The sequence below is a fragment of the Seriola aureovittata genome, chromosome 16, assembly GCF_021018895.1.
Source record: "Seriola aureovittata isolate HTS-2021-v1 ecotype China chromosome 16, ASM2101889v1, whole genome shotgun sequence".
Lineage (NCBI taxonomy): Eukaryota > Metazoa > Chordata > Actinopteri > Carangiformes > Carangidae > Seriola > Seriola aureovittata.
Window position 1 is genome coordinate 2,720,339 of NC_079379.1, and position 22,097 is coordinate 2,742,435.

The window sequence follows — 22,097 nt, forward strand, 5'->3', positions numbered from 1 at the left end:
AGCACCTCCCTAGCCATCTGCTTATCATTGCTTTCTATACAAGAGATTCCCCCTGGACCCAAAGTCTGAGAAGAAGCAATTTAAAACATTTGACGAGTATTCTCAGGGTATATATACTGTGAAAAACAAGGAAGATGGGTGAGAGAGATTCAGACGTGGAGCTACATGTTGAGTATCAGTCTTTACACTGTAGTTAGACCCATTTCCTTCGCTGATGCGATTTGATCAGCAGGCAGTCTGCAATGTAAGATAAACTGTAAGTCTTTATTCCAAACTCCCACTCTTTAGGTTTAGCCAACATGAACTTTGCTTATGTAAGACACCGTTATATTGGATTATTAGCAGGTTGACAGCTTGTCAGCAGGTAATTATGGATGCAGGAAGAACTCATGTTTAGGTAATGGTTCTATAAAGGCACAAAGTATTAACATATTTTCAAACAGTAACTGATTTATTTGACAGTTGGTTTAGCACGGGGATGCTTCAGCACGGTGCTAACACGGTTATGGACCTGGTTACACAACACTGTCTTGTACCTCGTATTAACCTGGTGAGTGGGTCCAATAGATGCTGTACAGATGCTGCCCTTTGCCACAACAGCTCGCCAACACGTCAGTTCTGTGCACAAACACATCATCAAGGGTGACCTCTGCTGTGACCTGCTTGACGCACAGTATTTGAGCAGTCATAATATTCAGTTTAATTACAGTAAGGTCAGCTTTGACTAAATGACTGAATTAATTACTTGTTGAGGACCCTCACTGTGATAATAAGACGAAGACGGTTCAGATAATCCCGCTGTAGCCCTGTGTTCACACCGTTCTTGTGCTCGTAAACGTGGCAAACAATCACTTGACATCTCTCTCTGAGGAATTTAGCTTCTGACTTTTATTATGACTGATTTATTGAGACTTTACATCCATATCACATCAGCTATAATTGCTCTAATTAGACTAATAGAGGTGTCAACACTGTTTCTGCATCTTTGGATCACACGTGAAAATATTGTAAGTGTATTCAAATATCGCAGTCCATTCCTGAATCACGCACAGACCTGATGCACAGACTTTTAGATTCAGAGTGACTTCCGAGGACGTTGTTAAGTCCATCTTAATTAACACCCTTCAGCTCACCTAGAAATCATAGAGTTGAGAATCATCATGTTTTCAAGTGTCACAGTAATCCAGTTGTAGCTGTTTGTCCATCCATGGATAGTTTGAAAACAGTATCTGTTGAAAACCTGCTGGTGATAGCCACGGCCTCGTGAAAGCGATATCTCAGGAATGCCGTGATCTGTCTCGTCCTGAAGAGGGCTTCAGTGTCGTGAGCCCACTTCAGGTTTTTATTGATCTTACTTGGAAGAAGTCCGTCCTCTTCACTTCCTCTCTCTGGATGACACCAGGACAGGGGGGGCCGCCTGGTTCTCTGGTGGTGCACCACAAGCTTATTGGTTTAGCTGACATTGAGCTTCGAGTGATTGTTGTTGCACCATGTGACAAAGCTCTCTGTCAGTCCTCTGTCCTCAACTGTAATAACAGTCTCTAAAGTGAAGACGGCATGTTTCAAGATTATTCACAGGAATCACACGTCACCTTTTATTAATGATTTTTTATTATTATTATTATCTGGACAAATGTGCATGTAAGCTGTTATCCCCCACACAACACCTCAGAAACAGACACACAATGAACCCACAAATGACACTGACCAAAAGGTTGTATTTTGAATCTACAAACAGAACTAGATAAATAAATTAAACAAAACAAAGTACAAAACAAAATGTAAGAAAATACATAAATACTTGCAGTATAATGGTGATAGTTACTCAGAGATGACAGTCTTAGGTTTCTCAAAAAAGGATATTAAACGGCCCCAAACTCTAAAGAACTTATTCACAGACTTTCGAGTGGAGTAATTGATTTCTACAGTGGGAGTGAGCGGGACGGGCAAAATCTCTCCATTTGAATAGTAGCGTTTCGAGCCAGTAAAGAGGTGAAACCAGCGCACCCTGTTTGGTTTTGGGTGACGTCAGTTCTAATGGAGGAATCGTGAAGATGGGGCTCTGCTCTATGGGACAGATAGAGAAAGTTCGGAACACTGATTTCCAAAAATTCAGCTGCACCTGAGCACGACCAGAACATATGAAGAAGTGAGGCAGGGGCGTGTTTACATTCGTCACAGACAGCGTCCACCTCAGGGTTAGTTCAGGTGAGTTTTCTTTATGAAATATGAGCTTGATGTACTGCTTTCATCAAACACTCAAACAATTTTAAATTGTGGGGGGGTGTTGGAGGAGGTTGGGGAATGCAGTTGTTTTAATTTTGTCTGACCCTTAGTCCCCCAGTGTCAGACCCTCTGCTCTCATTAAATAATACGTTGTATTAACAAGAGGCTAAGATAGGATACACACGTTAGCTTTCATTAGCAAGCCGCTAATGCCCCCCCCCCCCTCCCCAGAAGGTGCTACAGGGCCTTAAAGGTCGAGAGCCATCACTGAACTGAACTCCACAAACACTGCCCCCCTCCAAACACAACACCACACAGCAAAGGACAGAAGATCTGAAACACTGCAAGTGTTCACTTTGCATTTACACTTCACTAATGCAAGAGCATCTAATGTATGTTTCTTGTATTATTTTTTTCATCTCCTTCGTTGGCGCTTACCTGCACGGACAGGTGCGTGTCTGGTGAGCATGTGAAACGTTTTGAGGAGCTGTGCAGCAGATTTTGTTTAGCGACAGTGTTCAGTGACAATAAAGACTTTCTGTCCTTCTCTAAGAACTGGCCAGAATATGAAATCTGGAGAACGGCTTTAAGCTACCTCAGTGTCTTGATTTTTGAAAGTGAGTGGATGTTTAGTTGCTGTTAGCAGGGGACGCATCCTGTTTGTAATGGGAGACAGCTGGTGTTATTCATCCACCCACATTTCCTCCCGTTTGCACTCCGCTTACAAAGGAATCAGATTTCTGGTGTCTCTCTCTCTCGCAGTGAGCAGCTCTGAAGAAGCTTCGCACCTGAATGGGAAAAACAACAGTTTCTTTGATTGTCATATGGAAGGACTGTGCTTACAGTATAAGGCCTGTAGCATCAGCGCTTGTACGATTTAAGAGTGCATACATTCAGCATAATAGCAGGCTCAAGGAACAATACTTTGAACTGAGACACTGCAGTTGCTGAATTCATATTCTGTGCAGTTTAATTCAATCTGCCCCGGTGCTTTTTTCTTTTTTCTTATATAAATTTTGATTGTCCGATGTTTGATACCTTTTTTTTTTTTTTTACTTTTTCTTGCACAAATTTGGTGCAATTTCAGAACATTATATTTATTTGGTCCCAACACAATAAAGGAAGAATTGAAAGCCAGGTTGCTTTCTGAAAGAAACAAAAGCATTCTTTCAGGTGTGGTGACACCGTGTACTTAATTTGTTCCTGCCTCAAATGCGGGTCTGGGGATTCCTTATCTGCTACACTAAAATAGTGTGCATAGACTCTCTTGTAAGTCACTGTGGAGATGCTGTTCAGTAAGCGAGCAGTAATTAAAATAAATTCATTACACCAGTTGTTGCAGCCAGTATGGGTCATGGAAAGAGGTGCTTTACAATTCCTTTCATGTGTTCTCCCAGCTGGGCCGGTAATATTTCCCTCAGTAGTTTTTCTAAGTAAACCTTCACACAACAATACAAAATCCACTCCGGAAGCTTCTTTCACAGAGAAGCGAGCACACAGGAGATGCAGAGCTTGGCTGTCTCGCAGAGAAAACATGGAGAGATATTTTGGCGGGTTTGCAGATGGATGTGGGCTAAGCCTCCTTAACTGCTGCTGCTGCTGCTGCTGCTGCTGCTGCTGGCACAAAGCAGAGGTAGACTGGGAAATACCTGCTAGAAAGCTCACTGAATCACCTTTTGTCTGGAGCTGCAGCAGCTCTGAGCTCCCTGCGACAGACTTGTCCATTAAAAATCCACTTGGCGAAGTAAGTCAGTGGAAGACGGTCACATTTTACCTTATTGGATATAGAATCCATATGAGCCAATCACATTAGACCTTATTGAATCCACAACTGCTTGCAGCCAATCACATTACATCTTATTGGATAGAAAACCACCAGGACCCCAATCATATCACAACTTATTTAAGTATGAATGCATAATCCCGACAGCCAATCATATTATAACTTATTGGATACAGCACCTCTGCCAGCCAATCTTATTACCACTTATTGGGGTGTGAATAAAGAATCACTCACTTGGCAGCAATGTCATATCCTCTTGGATGGGGACCATACAAAATGAACGTCTGCCAATTATACTGCATTGTATATAGTGTAGCCAGCAGGACAGCGATAAAGTTGCAGGTGAGTGAAAAATCATCCTCATTGTTCTGAATTAGAAGAGGAAGGTGGTCAGACTCCAGAGGTGAGGGGAGTGGACCGCAGGCTGAAGCGTCACTGGCTGGAGTCCATACATCAACACAGTGAACAAGTGGCAGATTGGAGTGGCGCTTCTGCCAGAAATGACTCAGTGGTGGAGTTGAAGTTGATGGGTGGAGCTAAAGATTTTTTTTTTTTTTTTTTTCCTGGCAAAACATTAACATTATTGAAGTCCAGTGAAAAAAGGCAATAAACTGAAAACTGGCAATCTGGCCACTGCATTAAAAATGTAGTTTAGCCTAAAGCAATGTCCCGATTGCACCCTCCACATTCTAGTTCAGGTTTTTAAGTGTGTTTTATACTCAGTATAGAAAGATGTGTCAGTTTCTAAGTGTACAGTACATAGTTACTCATTATGTACATGACCCACTATTTTTAAGTACATATATTATTAAAAATGTATTGTATTACATATTAAAAAAAAATACCAACAATTATACTAAATGACTTGATTTTTAAGTAGGTGTTAATATGTCTCACAATGCACCATTATTATAGAGGAAGAGGAAGAGGTAGTCAGTGTTGGAGAAAGGGTGAAACTGTACTTAGAATATACCACTGTTAGTATTTGAATAATATTAGTATGGAATTAGGACATACTGCTACTTACACTGGGGTCTGTTCTACAGCAGGGATTTGCGGCCGCTGGCTTCATGCAGATCGCAAACAGAGGCAGTGTTTCACAAATAGCTGTCACTTGTCAGTCCTGCAGGACTCGTCATGCTCGTGCATTGGTCATTAGCTTAGCATTTGCTTTGATTAGTGAAATGCTTCAATATTAATTTAAGAGGAAAATATCTTATGGTGGGAATTGCAGATTACATGGTGTGAATTTGGTTAAACAGTTCGACTAGCTATCCCCACCCAGGTTTAGCCTTTGTTGTAACCTTGTTAGCAGTCTTAGTTTTCCATGATCTGCGTTGTCATGGTAACCACCACCTATATTTTTCATGTCTAACAAAGGATTTCTGGGTGCTCCGGTATTGAGCTTAAGCTCAGTAAATGAGAATTTGTCCACCTTTGGGACTGGTCTACGTCTGAGAAATGTTTTCATGACTAAAACCTGAGTCCTCTCTTCATTCGTGCAGGTGATGTTTTGATTCCAGCCAGTGAACAAGGGATTAAATGCTCTTCTCTACCTCAGCACCTACTCTTCAGGCATTCTTTAGTAAAGCATTATGACCCCAGTAGCTCCAGTCAGTTGCTCAGTAGCCAGCAGCAATAAGACTGTGGTTGTACCGAGCAGCTCCCAGGTGAAAATATGTGTAAGAGTGAGAAACGAGTTCTTGCTCTGAAGAAATTCATGTGTGCAAAGCAAACCTTCCCTGGATGAGTAAAGGTTAAAGAGAAATTATAGAAGTTATCCCCCCTCGGCCTGCCAGGACAGTGCTCAGTACATTTTTAGGTTCAAGCACTGACGACACAGTTTTTTCCGAAAACCACATCCTGACTGAGTGGAAGTACCTTGACGTCCAGAGTGATTGATATCCTCAGGTAAGGAGGGAAAAGATAACACGAGGAAAATAAGAACAGAAATATTTTCCATGCACTGAAGATTTGTCAGCAGATGCACCAGAACTACAATAACAAATGGAACAGAATCCACCTTCGTTATGGTGGAGTTGTTGATAACAGAAGAAGAAGTGTACATTTGCCCTTCGATAGCAGCTTTGAATCAGTAACATTGCAGTTTCATGCAGCAGCACAAAGGGACTTGAAATGTGAGGCCTTCAGGTTTCTTTTTATCTGTGTTTAGAGGCTAAAGTCTGAGCCGGGCTTAGAAGTAAAAATGATGTGTTTTCACTTCAGGAAATTATTATTTATTTTTCTTTTCTTTGTAGATTTTTTTTCTTTACATTTTAGGCACTTAGCTTGTGCTCTCAAAACTTGAATTAGCTAAATCAGTCTCTAGCTTAAATAAACACATTTTGTCAACATTTCTAACAGACAGTAATGAGATGTCAAAACAACACACACTGCAGAATAATTGCAGTATAAACTATTCTAGTTTTCCTTGAATATTCATTTATTGTTAACAGTCGAGGAGACGTTGAGAGCCAAACAGATGTTTTTCCCAACAATGTCTGGAAATATTCAACAGCAGTGTGTCAAGCTGAGAGATGTTTACAAACCTGGGCAGCTGGTGAGACATGAATTCCAAAAACGTAACAAGATCCAGAAGCCTTTATTGATTTTTGGCTAATGTATGCAGCAAAGTAGAAAATAAAAACAAAAATACATCACTTGGCTGCATTCATCAGGGTACGGCAGTGAATAAATCCATGTTTAGAGAGAAAGAGAGGAGGAGGAAAGATTGATATGTGCCACCAGCCAGTGCTGCTAAATCCAAATCTGAGTGCTGTGCAACCTCAGCGTCAGTGTTACCAGACATAGTTTGGTGATCCTACTGCATGTCAGAACCCCAGCTGAACAATAGTGACATGTTGTTGTTGTTGTAGGCAATACAGAGCATTTAGCTTGTTTCCATTTTGTGCTTGAACCAACAGAGTTGAAGTATAGAGTAATAAAGCTCTGTGGCCTTAGGGTTCACAGCTAGGTATTCACAAAGTGGTCAGATTTACTCTCTTTGTCTTCCCCCTGCTGGGGATGAATTCAAGACAGATGGAGATGAGTTGATGGATGACGCTGACAGACGGGGGGGGGGGCATTGTATGAAAACATCAAGAAGCATAGTGACAAAGATCAGTTAAAAATTAGACTTTTGATTTCTCAAAGAACAAGACTAAAGCTGGGCCGCATCCTTCTGAGGCTGCATTTGACTAGACTGTTCCATTCCGAAGGCTCCTTCAAATGCGGCTCAGAAATGTGTCCTTGTTTTCCTGGGCTCGATCCGGGTGGATCCTTCGAGGCCAAACCTATCCCAAGATTCAATGCACGCGGGTAATGAAAGCAAACAACACTGACAGAGGCTTAGGATTACACTTTTAAATGTAAGTATTGGGTTTCAGGTCAGTCCAACAGCTAACAGTACAACTGTTAAAACCAAGGCCCTTAAAACCTCAAGTGTTAGTGAAAAAAAGTTAGCTAGGCAACAGGAGTTGCACTTTAGATGTAACGGTAAGGGCGGGCAAAGCGAAAATCCTCCATCGACCGGACCGTCTCATTTAGGTTTGGCCTTTGTGGTGTTCTTCATAGACTGTGTGACACAGCTTAAGAGTCTAGAGCCATGCTAGCAGCTCTGCAAAGTCATACCTAGCTAATTTGAGCTAAATGCTAATGTCCAAATAGTCATTGAGACATTTAACTAAAAATCTAAAATGTCAACATCTTGGTGTCACTAGAGGAAAAGTCAGGCGATCATTAAAGTCATTAGGATTCATCCTCTGGGGACAGTGAATTCAATTCTGGTTGATTTGAGGCAGCAAATGGTGACAGGTTTCAGTCCAAAAAGTCGACAAACCTCTTGTAATCTGGTTTAGCTGGGTCTTCAAAAGACTCCAGTCTGGCTCCAATCTGGCCCAGTTCTGGTCCACATCCTGGTTAGTGTTGGTGTCCTTCCAGACAAAAGTGATGGCTCCATCAGTGTTTTCTAACTGGGTGCCTGGTTGGTTTCAACACAAACTCTGAGACTATGACAGATGTCAGCTGTCCTGTGACAACGCCACCTTAATCCTGCAACAGCCGGCTTCACACTCAGTTACAAATCTTCACACTTGGCAGATATTCCCAATTTGTTTAGGATTCAAACTGGAAATCTTCCAGTCGCAGGCCTTGTTCTGTGAGAGCTGCCAAGGTGAGAAGAAAGACTGTCTCAGAGAAGTCCCAGGTTCAACTTTGGGTAAGCGTATGAGAATCCCAAACAGCTACAGGGACAGTTTCACAGCACATGTCTCTCTGATGGACGACACTCAAATGGCCCACAATTTAAATTTAGAAATTGAAATCTAATTGTTTCTGGAGCGCAAATCATATCTCCATACTGTAGTCCACATATGTTCGTTTGGAAAAGTTTATAACTGATGTTTCTGTTATAAAAACCAAAATCCTTGGCCAGGCACTTATCAAAAGGCATTTTGAATATTTAAAATCAAAGCATGTGGTGAATATGACTTGTGCAGAGATGTGTTCACCTCTCAAGCTTTTTAAGTGCCTGGTTTCCTAAACCAAACACACCTCATGCAGTTAATGGTGTTTGGAAAGATTACTGTAATGCATTTCTCCTGTCTCCTTGTCAGTCGCTGGCATTCAGCCTGCTTATACTACCACAGGGTGGGGTGTGTGTGTGTGTGTGTGTGTGTGTGTGTGTGTGTGTGTGTGTGTGTGTGTGTGTGGGGGGGGGGGTGCAGTGTTTACCAGTATTCACCTCTGTTAGTGTGGCTTCCCGCTTGCTTTCTAATTACTCTGTACTCAGAATGCCTCAGACCGATGTGAGGAGCAACAGCGGGCTCAATTGGATGCAATGTCACGAAACACATCAGGGATGGATTCTCCCGACTTGTTAAAGTTCCCGAATCAATCCAAACCCCTTTCCACCTCCCAGCTTTACTCTCCTCTCCTCTCTGCGCAGCCAGTCTCTCTCTCTCACTCTGTCTATTTTAACTCCCCCGTTGTCCTCTCTGTTTGTGTCCCCTCTGCTCTCTTTTGCTTAACTCCTTCATGTCCGAACTCTTTCCTCTCTCGTCTCGTTTCGTCTCGGCTCTCCATTTCTGTTCAGGTTTTTTGTCTCATCCACCGTCCCATAAGGTTCTCAAGACCTTTTCAGTTCTGCCTGGATTTTGATTTAAGTTCAACTTTCAACAAAGCTGACACTATCATCCACAAATAAACATAGCTAATGACAAAGAATATGAATTGACATAATAAGAAAGAAATAATGATGGTGAATTAAAGGAGGTTAGTTGTTGATTAGAAAATAAGTTGTACACATTAAAGCAGATGCAGTGGATTTGTCCTTCTCAACCCTGTTACATAATTATTTCAAAAGGTTGAGAAACATAAAAAATGAATTAAATGCATATATGTCCTGTGATTACCTCTTTGAATTCAAAATTCACTACCAGTTTGAAGTACTGCTGTCCTACTGAGTTACCAGTAAACCAAGCTAATGAATAAAAATGCAGGACATTAGTGAGCAAAGCCGTGCTGATCAGATGATTTGATCTGTCACACTCTGACTGCTGCAGAATCACTTCATGTTTGTTAAATATGTGAGTTTACTAGAAAAATAAGTGTCGTCTGACTTCAAACGGGTTTATAGTTGGGTGAGTGAAAAGCTGTCCATCATAGAGAGGGCGGAAGATGTTGATAGTGTTCGCTAGCGTTAGCTTTGCTCTGTAGCTCTGCTTCCTTAAAGGTCATGACTCTCGAGACGACTTGGTATTGGTCAGTTGACCTCGATGTGAAACATAGTGCGGATTTACCTCTTCCCAATGAGAGCAAATCCTTGATTGATGATTCAATCCTCGATGGAAAACGAGACCTTTAACAGTCACATTAAAATGATTTCAGTATTTCTAAGGCCTCAACAGAAAGCATTTCTAAAAGGCTAATGATATACCTGGCATTTGCACATTTATTTTGTCGTTTGCTGGTATATTTTTCTCACCATGAATGAATTTGACTGGTGAAAATTTTCAACCATTATAAAGATGAATAGAAATATATCCTTACGGCGCCTTTAAAATGAAATAGCAGGGACCCTTTTACTGACTCCGTTTAATGGAAAGAAATCCACCAAAGAACAAACAGACAAGCCAGTTCCTCCACTGACAGAAGCCTCAATAAAGCAGCAGGAAATGCAACGACAAAGAAATGTGTTTTCAATAATTGCCTGACTTTTTCATGATAAGTAAAATCGTTCACTTCCAATGTGTGCATTACTGTCTGTATAGAGCTTTATAGAACACATTGAAAGGCATTAAAGGGGAAATTTACAAGATCACATTCTGCAGAAAAAGATTACATTTTCAAAAAGTAAAAAAAAAAAAAGGAAATTGCAACACTTGACAACACGAAATAATGAAATTCACTGACATTTACAGATTGATTGGTGTTGTCAGAGGTTGGGTTTTTTTCCTTTAAGAAAGGAAGGACATTTTCATGGAACATTGCCACTTTTACAGAACAAGTCCAGTTTGATTTAACAAAGCTAATGTGACGGCAGACGGGAAGCAATGTTTTGCATATCACAGTTTTAATGTTTGATGTTTCACTTCAGTTGAGGGATTACCTGTGAGAAAATGCTGTGATGATGAAGCTCAGTCAAAACTCCACAGGTTGATGTCAAAAACTGGATTATCCCCGAGTCAAACACAAAGCTGTTGTTCATACTTTATGAAAAGTTAATAGTTTTGAAGCTACAATGTATGACTAATGTGCTTTGTTGTGGATTAATATAAGAGCGACTTCTAAAAACTTGATTTAAACAATGTGATGCTTTGTAACACTTTTACCTTTAGATACTGTAGCCGACTTTTTTTTGGGATGTGTCTGCACTTTCCCTTTCGGTCTCTCTGATGTCGAGTGGCCCAGGGTCACAGCAGAATGCCTCCCCCTCCTCTGAGTTTCATTACAGCCGCAGTGGGATGCCACGGTGTATATGCACAACAAACTGATTGAACCTCCTCCTCCTCTGCTCTCTCCCTGCCCTCCTCCCTCCTCTCCTCCTCTGCCTCACGTTTGATGTCTCTTTCCTTTCACCACCCTTTATTTTTTCATCTGTTTCCCTCCACTACCATTTTTCTTTTTCCTCTGTTCTCCTCATCCCTTGTGCCGTGTCTGCATTCATATTGTCTCCTCCCTCTCACATCTTCCCTCCATCTTTCTTACCATCCCCCCTTTTTTCAATTCTCCCTCTCTTTCTTATCCTCTCCCCCACAGCCAAGCCTAAGAACTCAGCCAAGGTGGTGACTGTCCAGGCTGGCACCAAATCGGTGGTGGTGGCCCAGTGCGAGGCGGCGGAGGGCAAACCGGCCGCTACCATCAAGTGGCTGGCATCGGTCGGAGGAAACCACTCAACCAGCACCACAAACGGCCCGGACGGGACGGTGACGGTACGCAGCGAGTACCGCCTGGTTCCCACGCCGACGGACAACGGCAGGGAGGTGACCTGCATGGTCGACCAGAAGACACAGGAGCGGCCGTGGGTTTACCCAGTGAAGCTCTCCGTGGAGTGTAAGGAAGACACACACACACACACACACAGACACACACTTGTTTTATTTTCACATATAATGTCTTTTTGAGCATAAATAATAAACGATGCACAGCCCGGGAAGAGACTCTCTCAGTATCACATGTCATGAGTCCAACTAAAGATACAAATCAGCGACTGACAGTAACTTCAGACACAGCTCAGGGCCTTCCCTGGGTACATCACAGAGATTTACAAATATGATGCCAAACAATCTAAAGCTGTGATGCAGCAGCTACGATGAGAGGGTGATACTTCAACATGTTTGTGTGCAGCACTTTCCTCACACACTCTGAGACACTTCTCTTAAACAGAAATGCCTGACTAATTAAACTATACATATACATATATATATATATATATATATATATACACATATATAAACTGTATATAAATGCAACAAAAGTCACACCATTCATTAGAGAGTTTTCTTTCTTTCATTTTCTTTAATGTTTTGCATTTCCAGTTTTATTTTTGATGACAGATTCCAAGCATGTTTTGCATTAATCATCATATCATCGTTATTTTATAAGCGTCTGGCCTATAATGTAAATCACAGATGTCATACATATATGTTGCAGTGATCGCAGGTGTTCTATTTTCAATCTAGTTTAATTGTTTTTGGTCCCAGAGATTGTGTGTGTACTTAGCATTTCATTTAAGTTAGTTAGTTATTATACAACCAGCTGCTGGAACTCTCCTGCGTGAATTAGCAAGGGAGCGAGAGCTTAAACCCAACCCCCTTAAAACCATGTCCACCACCACATGATCCCCAGGTAGCTAATTTGTGAACAGCTACAGGACGCTATAATTAATATTCATTCATTCAGCAACAAATGACCAAGCAAACTTTTACATTACAGCTGTCTTACAATTATGATTTACCATCTACACTTCATTCTTGTTATTGTGATCCTGTACAACATCAGGGCGGTGTCTGTTTGTTCACCACCACTCCTTAGTCGTTCCTGTGTAAACAGATTGAAACAAATGCACACATCCAGGAATCTGTAATTACATATAATAGAAGGACAGACAAAACAGTGACTGTGGTAACACCCAAAGCTAAACCTAAAGCCAGGCTTTCAGAGGTAAGTAACACAAAATATCGGCACATGAAAGAATTTTTGGCCTGAGAAATATAGAAAATCAAGAACTCACATGTTGTCACACACATTGCTTTCATTTAATCCATTAAATTCCGTTCTAATTTACATGGGATTAAAATATTACACAGGTTCAGCGTGGCTTTGCAGAGATTTAGGCGTGCTGACAGCATCGTCTCAACCGTGTGACCTCTGCTGCCGTTTACTGCAAAGATGGAACAGATTGTCTTTGTTCAGCCTCCTTTTTATAATCTGCAATTTTTAGACACACACAGAAATACACAACACACACACATACACACACACACACAAAATCAACCTGAACCGTCAAGGTGTATACAGGAAATAACGAGGAATATGTATATGAAATTATTATACCTACACAAGACCCCTGGCTATACACACAAATTATCTTCCCTGGCTTTTGAGAAGCATACACACACACTGTGTCTCTGAAGGCCCGAATGTGCAAGTAGATTCAGCATCTGCTTGTGTAGTATTTATGTGTGTGGGCGTTTACAGTATGCACGTATAGTATATAACCAAAGATTCACTCAAATGTGAACACAAACAAGGCTGAGAGATCTCACCTGTTTGTGTGATGTGGGCTGTAACATACACAAACATGTTTGTACTTTTATACTTCTGACAACACCGATAAGACGAGCTTCATAAAGGATTATTAAATGGTTCATAATTATTAATTAAGTTGTTAACACCTTATAAATCATAAATAAACAATTAAAAACAAGGTATAACATAGTCCTCATACATTGATACAGGCTCACTATTTGGCAAGACCAAGTTAATGCTTACTACTCATTAATCTTACTAATGAGTTACTACCATTTCGAACTGGTAAAAGGAGCCTTATAGTAACTCATTAATAAATGGTGATGTGTTTTAACCTTTCACCAGTTGTACATGTTTGTAACTGATAACAAATGGTTGTAAGAATGAGAAGAAGAAACATGAAGATGATGGAGGGAGAATCACAGAGATGTGAACAGTGGGACAAAGGATGGGTGAGCAGTTCACCAAGTAAAGAAGGTTGCCACCTGTGTTCTAGCTGGATGATAAAGTCATGAAGAAGAGAGCAACCAGCAGAAAGCATCTCCATGTTAATCTCCACTGAGCAGAACAATCTGATCAACAGCTGTGATTAGAATGAATATGGCTGCTGAGAGCATGTCAAGGTCAACAACACTGCCACGACCTCAGAGGATGAATCTGCTTTGATATGATTATGTGATCTGCCATAATTTGATGTTGAGACGCTGACTGTGGTTCATTGTTAGTAACTGAACAAACATGATGAAGCAGCAGGTACAAACTCTGATGATGGAGAAAACAAAGAAAGCTCAGTAACTAATGAGATATGAGGGTTAACAGTACAGAGACATGTGCGCTCACTATTTGGCAGGCACCAGATCAGTTGTCCTTTTCATTTAACAGCTTATAAATGATTTACAACGTGTTAACAAGCAATTCATTAATAAGTTATAAACCATCCATAATTCCCTTATGAAGGTCTTATTGTAAAGTGTTACCCTGATTCCTCAGTGTCTATCCCTGATTTAAACCTAGTTCTAACTTAAACCCTAAAACCAACATGTAACTGAAGTGAGGGCTGGTAAAAAGTGGTCCTCACAGAGATAGAAGTAGCAGATTACACACACACACACACACACACACACACACTGTGACTCCTGTGTGTGTGTGTGTGTGTGTGTGTGTGTGTGTGTGTGTGTGTGTGTGTGTGTGTGTGTGTGTGTGTGTGTGTGTGTTGGTTTAGTGATGGTGTGAGGGATCATGTCTCCTGTCTGCTGTGTAACACAGATCAGCTTTTATAGGTCAGCGCTCTCTAGGAAGAGAGACACACACACACACACACACACACACACACATAAATAACACACCACACACTTACCCTCCTGTCCAGCTGCTTGTCTCTCACTGCCTTGACACCCTGTCACTCCTCACACACCCCTCTCTCTGTGTCTCTCTCTCTTTTTTTCAGTCTTTCTCTCTGTCTTTAGATTCTAAACATGAAGTGCATGAAGGGAAAGAAAAGCCACTGAGGTTTCCTTCTTGTTTTATCTTCCTACACACGTGGCCTTGGTTGACTTCACGTTCACATAAGACTATTTGAGGAGTGACACGAACTGATTTTCTCATCCTCCTGGTATAAGAGTGTCATGGTTCTGGGGGGAAACTGTTTAAGGTAGCAAGGTTTTCTTTTCTATGTTTTTGACGTTTTTCCTCGAGGTACGCGCGTCACCATATGTATAGGGAGTATCAGACACTTTTTGTCTTGTATCAAGGTTTTGTTTGTGACGTGACATTTTGACACAGATTAATAATACATTTCAAAATGGCAGGGATTTGTGAAGGCGGTCAGATGTCATCCTGTTTACTATCAGCTCTCCAAACGCTCACAGTTCAAGTTATGAAAAGACGTATGACTGTGACTCGCTTTCTATCAGGTTAAATACACTTCTCTGCCACAGTCTGCAGACAGAATCAATGACACATCTTTCTGAAAAGACAGTGGCTGAATACCAGTCGCTTGCTTGTTTCCAAGCCAGTTAGCTTACTTGCTAGTCGGCACCGTAGCTATTTTCAGTTTCCAAGGTTTAGGAAGTAAAATTCCTGTTCATTTTCTGCATAGGTAATGCAACTGGAAATTGGAGCACCTCCAAGGTTAAGATGGAAATGAAATTCCCCTGTTGTAGCAGCACAAGGCTGAACTACTGTGCCATAAAAAAAAAAAAAGAAAAATCTGGTTCTTTGATGAGAAAGCAAATGTGCACGACTCTGGGTCAGTGAGCGATGGATTTGGAAACAATGGCACCTTGTTTTTTTCATAACAAGGTGTTGAGAATTTGCTAAAGCTCTGATTTGAGTCACTGACTGGTTTTTAGCAATGGCGGCCAAGGCTCATGGGTGTTGGGATATTTAGAGCCAAGAATGATTTCATAGAAACAAAGTTGAAATAGTTAAAACTGATGGTCATGATATAAACTGTATATTGTAACATTATTTAGGAGACTCTTGTGTTTTTATGTTGAGAAACATTAACGATAATGGATAAAAAAAAATAAAAAAAAACGTAATACTTCTACTTCTACAACCCTGAAGCTAGCTAGGACTGTTGTGGAGAGACGCATGCAATGGAAGATGGAGGCCATCTTAATCAATACCAACCACCCTCTGCACAACATTCTGGCAGGACAGAGAAGCAGCTACAGCTGCAGCAAACGTCTCATGTCAATGTGCTGCAGAACAGAGAGGTTCAGGAGATCCTTTGTTCCCACTGCCATCAGGCTATACAACATTTAATTACTATTGTTTATTTATTAAAACTGTTATTATTATTATTACCAACGAGCTAATGGACACATGAATATCCCCTAGGGGATAAATAAAGTATCTATCTATCTATCTCTCTATCTCTTTATCTCTCTCTCTAATATATGTCTCTCTCTCTTTCAGACCCGCCCTCCGTGTCCATAGAGGGCTACGACAACAACTGGTACATCGGCCGCTCTAACGCCGTACTCCTCTGCCTGGCCAACGGCAACCCTCCACCCACCACCATCACCTGGACCGCGTAAGAACCGCTCTCCCTCCATTTTAAGCAGCAGCAATCTCCGTCTCCCTCCACCTACGTCTGAGAGAGTGACAGAGTTTCTAATTATTGCTATAATCATGACAGACGCCTGCAATCGTTCCTCTTTAATGATCATTTCTTTGTAATTTTTGATAAACAAGAGTGATCTTAACTTCTCATCCTGATGGACAGATGGCGCACTGTGGCGTTTGTGTGTGTAGGTGTGTGTGTGTGTGTGTGTGTGTGTGTGTGTGTGTGGTTTTTCTTGATGAATATTGAGCAGGGAAACGGAGCGGCTGTTCACATGTCTGATTTTTCTCACATTAATGCTGCCTTTGAATATCACAGTCACAAACAGGCTTTTATTCTTGTTTTTTTTAACTCTCAATCTATCTCTCCCCATATCTGTCTATTTCTTCATTTCTCATTTTCCTCTCCCTCACTCTTATCGATTCATCGTTTTGGTTTTCTTTTGCTTCATCTTATTTTTTCAAAACATTTGGTCTCCTCACTTTTTTTCTCTGTCATCTTTTCTGATTTCCTCTTTTATTCTGCATTTCATTCCTTCTTTCACTTTCCTTTTTCATCCTACCAAATCTAATCTTCACCCTTGTCTTTACTCCTTCCCTCCATCCCATCTTTCCTTCTTTCCTGTCCTTCCTTCTTTTCCCTCCTCTCTTCAGGGCGTCCGGTGCGTTGCCGGACACGGTGGTGGCAGACGGCAACAAGCTGATGGTAAAGAAGGTGGATGACGCCGTCAACACCACCTTCATCTGCGAGGTCAAGAACAAGCTCGGGGCCAGCAGGCACCACATCACCACCATCGTCATCGGTGAGTCCGCTGACCCACACACACACACACGCGCACACACACACACACACACACGCACACACGCGTGCACACACACACACACACACACACACACACACACACACACATGCACACACACATACTTGCTGTGCATGTGTGTAAGTATGTACAGATGCACTCAACAATATGCATGTGTATTAATCTAAAACATGATGAACACGCAACACACTGACAACACAACATCCCATCAGACAAGATGGTACAATCAAACAGCATGCAATCTCACACACACACACACACAGACACACACACACACACACACACACACACACACACACACACACACACACATGCTGGGATCAGGGCTGATCTGAGAGCTGCAGGGATGCTGGTTTCTCTCAATCGTCACATTGGATTTTTTTCATGTGTTCCCTCCTCTTTGGCCAGATTTTAGCGAGGCGCGGCGGAGGCTTGTGACTGACCCTTTCCTCCCAGCAGGGCCAAATTGCAGGACAAGGGCCAACGCGTAAATGTTTATGACTACAGATCGAAACCACTCCTCTTGAAACTGGAGTCTATACGGTCACACTGCGACTGGGAAACTGTAACTCTGCCGGACGTAAATTAAACGTGAATTGTGGTTTATGAGTCTGAGACCAGGCCCTCGTTAGAGCGATTTGGCCCTGCGGTGGATGCAATTGTGTTGGGATTGTTGGAGGGTTGCTAAATTTTTCCAAGGGGTTCAAGTTGGTGTGAGCCAGTTTGCCCAGGTTTGGTTTTCTGTCTCTCCCTTTTCTTTTTTTCTTTTTTTTTAAACCTTTCCTCCTCTTTGTATCCACTATTTTTAACATAACAACTAACTCATCCTCAGCACAAGTGCTCTCTCTCCTTTTAAGTTTTCTTTCCTCTTCTACCTTCACATCTCCCCCTCTGTCTGATATGACAGTATGACCACTGTGTCTGCATGCACTCTCGATCTCTCTGCTGGGTCTTGACTTTTGACGTTTGCTAGTCCGGTGATTCAGCTGCTGTTGCCATGGTGTTGGGTCAGGGGCTTTTCTTTTGCTCTGCACTCTTTCACACATTGATCCGACACACACACACGCACAGACACACACACACACACACACACACACACACACACACACACACACACACACACACACACACACACACACACACACACACACACACACACACACACGCACACACACACACACACACACGCACACACACACACACACACACACACACACACACACACACATACCTCTGTATGCACACACAAACCCAGGAACATGTCTGCATGCTGTAATGCCTCACTGCACATCAGCAGACAGACCTTTTTTTATCAGTGTGTGTGTTCCCACAGTGTTGCACTCTGCACTGTCTGCTTGACTTGTCCTCCTTCATCTACATCTTCTTTTTTGCGAAATTAGTTTTAATAATCATAATAAAATGTCGAGCTTTATATATATATTTTTAAAAAAGCACAAAACAAAGCAAAACTTGTACTCTATTGCCAAAAGACAGAGAAAAAGCTACATTTAGAAAATCCGTGGGAAATTGGAACTGGAGATTTGAATTGTCTCCTCTGAGAACAAAGATGCTTTGTAGCCAGGCAGTGTGTTGGGAGGGATGTGTGGGAGGTTCAGAAGTGGCTAAGCTGCTACTGTTCTTGCTGGAAGCGTGGCATTGTGACTGACTCAAAGTATCAGGGAGGGTACTCTTTCCCCTTCTAGCACACACACACACACACACACACACACAAATACACATATAAGCTTAACACACTGAATTTATAGACATATGTAAAACCTCCACGCACACTCCTCACAAAGTACACACAGATACTTTGAGGACTCACACACACACAGAAATGTTTTATCTTTCCAAGTACCTACGAGCAAGCCCAGACTTTTGTGATTCATCCTCCTTTGTGTTAAATGTGTCCTTGGTGTTTCACGGTTTGCTTGTGCTCCACCAGAGTAAAACGACTAGATGGGTATAAAGTAACATAGTGACTTAATCTCTCAGTTAAACATGTTTACTTACAGAGGGTGAGTGCCAGAAATCAGAAGAGATGCAGACGAGATGTGTGATGACGCAGCGCTACGCTGAGTGAACTAACAGAAATGCACATTTCTGCTGTTTTTATTTGGCGTTTGAGCCCCCACCTCTTTCTATTTACTACACAGGGAATGTGTGTATCGCACAAGGACGTGTCGATACAACTCCACAGATAAGGGTGACATTAAGTATTGTGGGAATCACAGGCGTGACCTGTATCTGCGCACGGAAGTCTCCTCAGTCATTGTAGAAACCCTCGCTTTCTGTGTCTGTGCTTTACTTTAAATGCAAATGGTATCGTTTCAGCACCAAATTCTGGCTTTGGTTGACCAGGTACTCCATCATCAGACTGACAGATTTCATTTAAGTCAGTGTCAGTCTCAGTCGTGAACAGGAATAGACAATGAGTTGAGTGGAGTTCATCAAAACCCAACAGACAGCTCCAAACTCTGTATATTCAAGTCAAAAGCCGTAACCACTATAGCATTATATAGGGTTAGAGATTTAGTCCATCTGTGATCAGACGCTACAAATGACATTAAATATAAATGCGGGCTTAACAGCCAAGAGTCTGTTCAGTGAATTTTATATGCTTATGTATCTGTCCCCATAAAAATAAATACAAATATTGTTTTAACAGCTTCAGCCACTGCACCATAAACTCCAGTAAAAAAAATGTGACCACCTTAATCACAAACGTGCACTGAATAAACTCATAAATGTGGCGAAAGCAAATGAATTGAGACCCATAATGAGAGCCCAACCACCCCCCCACCCCCCGCCCCAGAATGAACTGGGCCACCGGCTGACTCCCCCGAGCCAGGCATCAGAACCATGACTATTTAGATTCCTTTTCTTTTGCGTTGGCCCAGTTCTAAAGAAACCCAGCAGGAAAACTCCCAACGCTCCAGATGGCCGGTCTGCCACTGGTACTGACTCACCACACGACCGGATCCTTTGATTCACCTTTGGGAAAATTATCACATACAAGGTTTTAATGATTCATTCCATCTGACATAGTAGGTTAGTTACTAATTACAGCACTCCAGCAGTTTAACCAATGAACACATGATGAATTAATCATGTGCCTTCTGACCAGAAAACACAGTGCTGCCTCTCCGTCTAAAAAAAACGTTCTCTCTCTCTGTGTTTAACTATATCACCTCGGTGCCTTGCATTTCATACGGCTGGTTAACAGCTCCCGGTGGTTCAACCACTCCTGGAAAGCTCCCCCTGCTAAGACAGCGCTGGGAGCTGAACACAACAATACATTTCAAAATGCTGCTTTGTCTGTGGTCACCTGCAGTACCATGAATATATTGAGCCAATTAAAGACACAGCTTTGGCTGAGGAAGGAGACCATTATGGGCTGGCCCCGGCTGAAACCTTCTACAAAGCAGGTAGGCGGGGTCAAAGGTCAGCGCAGTTGCCTTCTGTCAAAATGCAAGCCTTGGTGCAGCCAAGCTAATTTTCGCCTCCTTTTTCTGCTGTAACATCTGTCAGTCTTGACGCCTGTCACCTGTCCAGCACGGTGCTGCTTAACCCAGAAACACCACAGCTACGCCTTCCTCTGAGGGTGAAGCTGCAGCCCTGTAATAAGGCAGCCACTGAACGAGGCTTTGACACTGACAGGAACTCCAACCTGAGCATGAGACGTGACAGATCTGTTTTACCAGTCTGCACGGCGGCTAGCAGCACACTCTGTGTGTGCTCTTTAAGTGCGTGTGATGACATCACTCCTTGCAGTTGTGTGTGACCTCAGTCCGAACAGAAAGACAAACTCGGCTGGCAGTGGAAAGTTTAACTGCGTTTAAAGAACCTGCTGATTACTGCTAATTTTGGTGGGAAAAGGGTACGTAAGTTTCACTGCTGCAAAAATGGCTCGGTGTCTCACCTGAACTCACTTCCCAAAAGACACAGTGTCCTTGGATCAGAGTGATCCTGCTTTTGTTCAGAGGACATTTTTGTTTCTAAAAGAAAAGCCATTGACTAAACCACTTGTCACTAAACGTAGTGATAGAAACCAGTTCCAGTCTCTCAGCGTGAGATCTAAACTGTCAGGCGTGGAAGGCTCCTGCTCTCAATAATGTAACAGTTAATACCCGAGCACTTTGTGTACACGGGCCCAACACACTCTGCTAATTTCCCTGCTGAGAACTGTTAACGGCTCCTCTCTGTTCTGTTAAATGGGAGATGAAAGCACCATGCTGTCTGGCTTTTCTGCTGCCGTCAAGCAGCCATCACGTGTCATGATCCTCCCCTCAGCCTCCACCGGGGCCACGACTTAGAGGAGGAGGAGCTGCAGGAGGAGGAGGAGGAGGTGTGGGGATGCATGAGTAAAAGAAAGAGAGGTGAGACAGAAGGAAGACGAGTGTGAGGGGAAAGTGGAGTGGGATGAGGAGAGTAGGCAAGTGGGGAGAGAGGAAGAGGAGGATGGGTATGAAGAAGAGCATGATGGCACTTGGAGGCATTTTGAGAGACCTAATAAACACAGAGTCCATTTCTCTCCCATGTTCAGTGAGCTCTCAGAAGGAAACACCACTGTAAGACAGCAGGAGATTTTTGCATGTGTTTTGCTGACTAGAGTGAAATGTGTACAGCACCCCCCCACCCTTACCACTACACACACAAACACCCCACAACCCCACCCTGAAGTCCCTTCCATTAACATGCACATGATGCCAGCTATGCATGACTTGCTTAGTTGCCACGGCGCCAGCTGGATCTGCCCAGCGCACCGTGCACAGAGAGAGAGAGCAGGAAAGGATGTTGGCAGAGGAGAAGGATTGGAGTGGAGGATGTGAGGGGATATGAGGGAAGGGGCAGCAGAAAAAAAAAAGACAGAGATTGCAGAAGGGCTGAAAACTGAGATAAAGTGTTGGGGGTGGAGAGAGAGATGGAGAGGCGCAAACAGCGAC

The 22,097-nt window shown here is 42.5% G+C and overlaps 1 protein-coding gene across 2 annotated transcripts in view; it reads left to right on the forward strand.

Annotated features, from left to right (window-relative positions):
• pvrl2l (PVR cell adhesion molecule related 2 like) overlaps window positions 1-22,097 on the forward strand; it is a 285,499-nt gene that overhangs the window by 122,789 nt on the left and 140,613 nt on the right. For both annotated transcript variants that reach the window (XM_056399354.1, XM_056399355.1), the window contains exons 4-6: window positions 11,267-11,560; window positions 16,181-16,298; window positions 16,982-17,130. In XM_056399354.1, coding sequence (XP_056255329.1) covers window positions 11,267-11,560; window positions 16,181-16,298; window positions 16,982-17,130 — 561 coding nt within the window. The remainder of the gene's footprint in view (window positions 1-11,266; window positions 11,561-16,180; window positions 16,299-16,981; window positions 17,131-22,097) is intronic.